The sequence below is a fragment of the Amaranthus tricolor genome, chromosome 6 (genome assembly GCF_026212465.1).
Source record: "Amaranthus tricolor cultivar Red isolate AtriRed21 chromosome 6, ASM2621246v1, whole genome shotgun sequence".
NCBI lineage: Eukaryota > Viridiplantae > Streptophyta > Magnoliopsida > Caryophyllales > Amaranthaceae > Amaranthus > Amaranthus tricolor.
This window is the reverse complement of record NC_080052.1, coordinates 23889463-23896631: the sequence shown is the minus strand read 5'-3', so window position 1 is coordinate 23896631 and position 7169 is coordinate 23889463. Positions and strand designations below refer to the sequence as shown.

Sequence of the window (7169 nt, the reverse complement as noted above, 5' to 3'; positions counted from 1 at the left end):
AAATAAGAAATTTGAAATGAGTGGCAAAATTGTAATTTTTTAAAATCAGGGGCAAATTCGTAATTTTATTTGGAGGGGTGGCGATAAAATGAAAAGGATGGCGAAATTTAAGGATCGGGTTTTTTTCATCCTATTGACGAATTTTCCACTTTCCGAGTAGTATTTGTTACTGGTTGGGAACAGGGACTTATGAGATTTTTCCTTGCATGATAGACATGTAATATATTTGGCCACATTTCTGACACGTGGAATCAATGATCTCAGTTAAACTTGTAAAAAAAATTTACTTTCAAGTATCTTCTACTTTGCTTACATACTCAAACCAAGTCAAGAAAACTGGAACAAGGAGAGGAGGAAGGAGAGAAACAAACATGGAAAAAGGTTATTTATTAATTTTCCTCTTAATTTTTGTGATTATAAATTAATCAATTAATAGTGTTATACAAATAATATATAATTTTGCATGCATATGCTGGTTTGTCTTGCATATTGTTTCTATTTACTTACAAATTACAATATTACTTGCCTTGTAATATTCGTCTATTTCAATTTTTTATATATATTTTGATAAAAGTTTCACACAATTTTAGTCTAAAGTGTATAAAAAGAAATGCAGGGAGTCAGGGAGAGTACTATTTATCTATTATGATCGTATCTCGTACTATTTAATTTTTAATTATTGTCTGATGTTTATGTTGGAAATATACCTCGATTATTTTTTGGGCGGATCTACAAGCCTAATGATGTGCTTAAGTGAAAGTATGCTATGTTGTTATTCAAATGAGGGAGGGAGTAGCAATTTACATACCAGCAAGTCTTGTATAAGATCGTCTCATTATAAGATGGGTCCATATAAATTATTAATAAAAAAAAACCATAAAAAAGAAAATAAATTCTAAATACACACTTATACAGAATTTTTTTAAAATAGTTTACGCTCACTTAAGATGAGACGAACTCAGTTAAGAATTAGTGTTTACTTACCTAGCCGAATGACAAGGTGTTGTTTATTCAGTTTCATTAAAACTTCAAAGTTGGGGTTTTTAGAAATTAACTCAAGGATGAGACATTTTAAAGCAAGGAGTGAAAGTTGCAATTTTTTGAATTATTATTTAAAACCAATTCGGTTAAAATGTAAGATTTTTAAGATTAACTCAAAGGTGATACTTTTAAAAGAGGTAACTTTTAAGATCAATTTTTTCTTTTCTAATAATATAGATATTTTAACTTCCCGAGCATCTCATCGGCCGCATTGTAAAGGTTTTCAAAATAAACGAAATTAATATTTTCTGCATTTTAAGGGTGTAAAAAAGGCATTTTGGACCGTTAAAGGGATATTTTAACTTCCCGAGCATCTCATCGGCCGCATTACTAACGTTACCGAATCACCGTTCGTTACCACGCGATCGTTATCACACTTTTTACAAGAGCCTCTGGTAAAATGATGGCTCAGCATGCTGAAGTAGATTGAGAAGTTTCACTTAATCAGGGAACCTAGGCAGTGGCGGATGCAGACATATATCAAGTGAGTTCAAAAAATTAGAGCCCAAGTCAATGTTGAATAATCGAAAATTTTTCAATTAGTAATGTCCATAACTTAATTTGTTAATTATGTTTGATTGTGGAATAATTTATGTTCAATTTGAATTAGGGTCAAAAAAATATTTGTTGGAGAGAAGTTATACTTGCCCACTAAACATAAGATATCTAAACAAAGAATCCATAGTCATTATACATTTATACTCACTCAAATTGATTGGTAAAGTGTCACTGTAATATTGTACCTAGAGTTGTTGAAGATTGACTTGATTTACCAAAATCGAGTATGCATGATTGAACCTAACCTGACATGAAATAACTCATATTGTAAAAATCAAATTAAATTGTCAACATATTTACATGTAATTAAGAATAAAAATTAAACTGAATCAAGTTATACATTCGATATACGCTTAAACACTCGAATGGACACCTCTAATTAAATCACTTAGGTTCTTTTTCAGTTATCTATATGTCATGTGGGTTCAATGCAATTGCTTATTTTTCTTCACTATAGATAGTAAATATACCTAATTTTTCAAGAGTCGGAAGAATCAAGTGAGGTCGAATGACCCCATAGACACATATGTGCCTTCGCCTTCGCCACTGAACCTAGGCTCGGGGCTGGGCCTATTTAGGCAATGACCCGAGTCATATCAAAATTGTAACATATAACACAAAAACATAACAATGAGTTGATTAATTTTATAGGTGATTCTATACATGATTTGATTCTATAGATGACTCTATACACATATTGAGATGACTGTTCAACTTAGCTGATATTAATATTCTAGATTCACCCTGTACTTAATGGCAACGAATGGGAGTGGGCATTGGCATTGGGTTAATGAAATGTTATTATCGTTGGTTATATTATATATTTGTTACCCTTACCTAATATGCACTTGTATTGTATATGTTTATGTACCATTAAGGTTACCGATATACACTACAACCTCTTTGTCACTAACAAGTGCAAGGTTGCATACATTCGATTTCCAAACTCCATCCTAGGTGGGAGTCATCGGATGGTGTTGGGGGTAATGGAATGTTGTGTTGTTGTGTTGTTACCGATATGAAGGATGATCATTCTCGTTCAAAAGTGCTGGAACATGAAAACAAACCTTAACTGACTCTTGTGCTTCAAATACAGTGACCAAGCAATGTGAAATGGGCAACAAGCGAGAGCGTTCAAACAAAGGTGCTTCTTTCATTAAGGTTCTTGGTCGTGAATACTCTAAGCAACTGGTATCTATAAATCTATCCAGCAGACAATGTGTATTATTGTTTATTTTCCATATTTATAGCTATATTTTGATCTATAAGGGGGAATGTGGGGCTGTAGGAGGCATAAAAAATGATCGTATAGAATGCATGGTACATATAGTAGTGAAATTTTTGAATTTAAGGCCTAATATATCCTAGACTTCTATATTTTCTACTTCGCGTTATGATTTTATCACCCATATTCTTGATTTTTGGATCGTAGGATCGGTAGAATCATAGAATTTAAGGCCTATGATTGAGACTATCCTTGTAGTATTGGATCATTAGATCGTGTTATGATCTTATCACCTATATTCATAATCTTGATAGGATTGTACAATTCTACCAATATTATGATCCTACTTAAGATCCATATTGTTCACCTGTATTAAGCGCCAGCACTTGGTATGAGAAGGGCTTATGCTGCATCCACACTTCTAGCCCAAAAGGCTTTTGTGTGAGGGGGCGTGTTAGAGTACATAACATATCCTGGGGCCTCAACCATCAGCTTAAACTTTTGGTTGAATTGGTTCACTGACAGATTTTGTTCCTTGCAATATCTACATGTCACATGAACACCAGAAAATGGTATACCATATTGCTCCTAGCTAATAGCTTTATAGTCATTTTTGTGACTATATAATCTTTAATTAGGCATAAACATTAATTTTCTAGGACTGTTCGATCGTGCTCTAAGTTTAGTCTTGACGGTCGATTTTGCATCTTCCTATTCCTCTTATAGCCCTTGAACATTCTTTTTTTGTTGCTTCTTCCTAGTACAAATTAAATGCTTCTTGTCGTTCCCTTTAAAATCGATCTAAAGCTTTGTTGTTGGAACATTTGAATTTCTTCAAGCAATTACCTGAAGATTTTACGAAGAACATGGATGGCTATGTACCTCATCGAATCATCATCGAAAGTGAAGTAACCAAAAAATGTTGGAGAGTAGACGTGGAAGAGGATGGGGATAGAAGGATGTACTTTCGAGGTGGTTGGGCTGATTTTGTCGAAGCGCATTCCTTAGAAGCTGGCAACTTCTTGCTCTTTGAGTACGAGGAACAATCAATTTTCCTGGTTAGAATATATGGTCGAAACGGGTGTGAAAAAACTATGTTAGTGGAAAGTACTAAAGATTTGCATAAGCCCAATAACACTGCCGATGGTGAAACTGTGGAGGAAATTGAAGCCGTAGATTCTGAGCCAGAATCGATAGAATGTGGGCAACGAAAAACAAGGAGTTTAGCTCCAAGGAAATGTAAGTCAAACGTTGTTGCCGTTTGCTGACTGTTTTAATGAGCTTCATTTTGAATTCCCTCGTATATTAATTGATTCGATGAAATGATCTTATGTTACGTAATTTTTTCAGGCATATATAAACCACGGCAAGCAATTCCTAGGTCATACACAAAATCATGCAGGGTGTCGGTCAGCCAAAACGCTTTGAGTTTCTCGGTTACAATGCACAAGTATAAGAAGCACCAATTTAACCAGCTGGTAAATCTCGGTCTTCATTTTATTTAAATTTCTACACCATTTTTCATGGTTTGTAAAATCAAATTATACTTTTGTATTTGACCTTTTTATATGTAGGTAACATCTCTAATCTATGTTTGTCTTCAAATATTTCAAGGGTTTTTGTATATTGTTCATGGTTTTTTAGTTCGTATTTTTCAGTTTTAACTCCTAGAGTCAAGTGATCAACTCAACCAAAATCTTAAACTGATGGTTAAAGCCCCTTTATATATATATATATATATATATATATATATATATATATATATATATATATATATATATATATATATATATATATATCACGTCCCCTAACGCGAGAGCCTTTTGGGATAGATGCTCTCCTCATATGCTAAGTTTTAAACTTGAATGAGGGGTGGGTGAGATTATAAACTGTGACAAAGTCACGTTCGCTTCTGATACTATGTAAAGAGACCAGATCAACCAAAAGCTTAAAAACCAATACACGTGAATAAGATGTTTCACTAATCCTCTCATGAACTTAAAAACAAAACACGTGAATTGCAAGGTTGAACTGGTGCACGTTTGCTATTTTTACAAAAGTAAGTAGCAGCATCGGAATCCCATACGGCATAACCATTCTCAAACCAGGAGAATCACTAACTTCTCTGCATAATATGGTAATGATGTGTGTCCATGTTCATATCATGTAACCTTCAGTCCAAGAGACTTCAATACCTTTCTACGTGCGAGCAGTTTTTGTGATTTCATGGACAACAAATGGTGACTGAAGTCTTTCGCTCCGATTGAAGCCATTTTATTATGCTTGATGGGTGTTTTATAAGCCTGACTGTGAGTACTTAATCTGCAGACTGTCCCAAAAGTGATTTCACTGGGGAAGAAGTTACCGAGCAAAGATCAATTGACATTTCAGGATGCCAACGGGAATTCTTGGACTGTAAAACTAGCACACAGAAGGGATGGTCGCGCACTCTTCGCTACAGGATGGAAGGACTTCCTGGCAGATAACAAGGTCTCACCCGGGGATAAGTTGAGTTTTGACTTCATGACCGACGAGCTAATCCGTGTTAAAGTGACCAAGATGTCAAAATTTAAGCATCGATCTGATGAACCAGATGAACCGTTCGAACTAGAATGTAAGTCAAAGTGTTGATTTTAAGAATAACATCGGATTATGATACTATCCGATCCTTTCGTTTAACGCATTTCCGACTTTGTCTTTGAAGGTAAAGAAGATCAACCAAGTAGTATTGCCCCCGATGATAACGATAATGCCTTTGAGACTCCAACGACTAAAAAGAAAATAATTTCGTGCATGTCTGGAAAATCATTTTCTTTCGTGTGGAGGATGTCCATTGCCAGAACGTATCTAGTAAGTATCAGTATTGATTTATTCTTAGAGTATTGCTCGATAATGTTGGTTAACGATCGTCGATCTGAATGCTTTTGATGTGCTAGCTCACAGAAGGAGTAGTATTTGATAACTTTGTTAACGGGCTTGTACACAACAAGACCAGCACAAGAGGGGAGTTGGCAATTGCTGTTAGGATGGAACTTCATCAGGTTTATGTGCAGTCATCTCTCCTCTTATGTGGGTCTTATTGTGTACAACAGGTTCGAAAAGAATGGCGCTCCTGCAAATTAAAAAAATGGGTTCACATGTGAGGAGGAGTGTTGGAAAATACCACATGTGATCCTAAATCAAAAATCGAAGAGAGGTTGATTAACATATATACTTAATGAGTACTCCTCTTTGATTTATAGGATGAACCTCATCGGGTTTATGTGCGGCCGATTCTCCTCTTATACGGCTCTTGTTGTGTACAAACCCGTTAACAAATTTATCAGTATTGGCCGACAATGTTCTAAATTTGCTTTGCTTTTAACTTTCAGCATATGCCTATACAAGTTGTTAGAGCCCAAAACTTGATGAAGAAAGATATTTTGGTGCTTCGTGATCCTGAAACCAAGTGTTGGCCTGTTGAAGTTAAAAAATTGAGTGGAAACCGAGTGGCTTTAGCCAAAGGCTGGGTGGAATTTTGGAAAGGATACGGCTTAACAAATGGCGACAATTTGACTTTCGATTTCGTGTCCGAAAACCTAATCCAAGTGAGTATAAACAGATTTAAACGACTCGTTGAACCCGATGTTATCACATACTTGGACTCGAAAGATGATAATGAGGAAGCTGCTGGTATCGAGACAGAAGCAATCGCTACTCGGGAAGAAACTGATGCTGCCATCGCTACTCGGAATGAGTTTGCTGTTGCGATTGAGCCAGAAGATGTCATGACCGAGGAAGGATCAGATGCCATCGTTGAGCCAGAAGTAGGCATGGGTAGGTAAGAAACTTGACGCGACTTTTGCTTAGCATGCTGCAAAGTATTATTACTAGTTCTCGTCTTTCATGTCTGTTTTTGATGATACAAGCACCGATTTCAAAACCGCAACTTGATCAATGACCTATAGTACTTGCAAATTTCGATATATCTACAAGAGTTGGTGCGGTGTAAGCGCGTATTTGCTCTGGTATGTATGCTTTTCGGAGACCTGGAAGTTTTAGAATCAACCTGATATTTTGTGTAATTAGAAGTATGTTATAATGTAATTGTTAATTTGGGAAGCAGTTGATGGTTTCAAGTACTATTATGTCTTGTAAAATCAAAGATATGATTAGATTGGAAATTGGAATCTACTTGAGAATCTTAAGTTTGAATTTATGTTCAAAGTAAATGCCAAAATGATGTATGTGCCTTGAGTCAATGAGGGACTCATGTATGGGCACTTATGGTGCTTAGCCCAAGTATTATATATGTATGAAGTTTAGTTATGGGTAACTAATGAGAGGAAATTTCTAAGCTTTTCGT

General features: G+C 35.4%; 1 protein-coding gene across 2 annotated transcripts; it reads left to right on the top strand.

Moving 5' to 3' along the window:
* Nucleotides 1-259: 259 nt before the first annotated feature.
* On the top strand, nucleotides 260-7169 carry LOC130815970 (putative B3 domain-containing protein Os04g0347400). Of its 2 annotated transcripts, none has more exons than XM_057682524.1 (7): nucleotides 260-381; nucleotides 2696-2790; nucleotides 3664-4063; nucleotides 4175-4302; nucleotides 5153-5438; nucleotides 5529-5674; nucleotides 6196-7169. In XM_057682524.1, the coding sequence occupies exons 1-7, from the start codon at nucleotides 372-374 to the stop codon at nucleotides 6646-6648; spliced, it is 1518 nt and encodes a 505-aa protein (XP_057538507.1). In that variant the 5' UTR covers nucleotides 260-371; the 3' UTR covers nucleotides 6649-7169. The 2 variants fall into 2 exon arrangements, with proteins under 2 accessions (XP_057538507.1, XP_057538509.1); XM_057682526.1 differs by having other exon boundaries at nucleotides 330-381; nucleotides 2696-2743.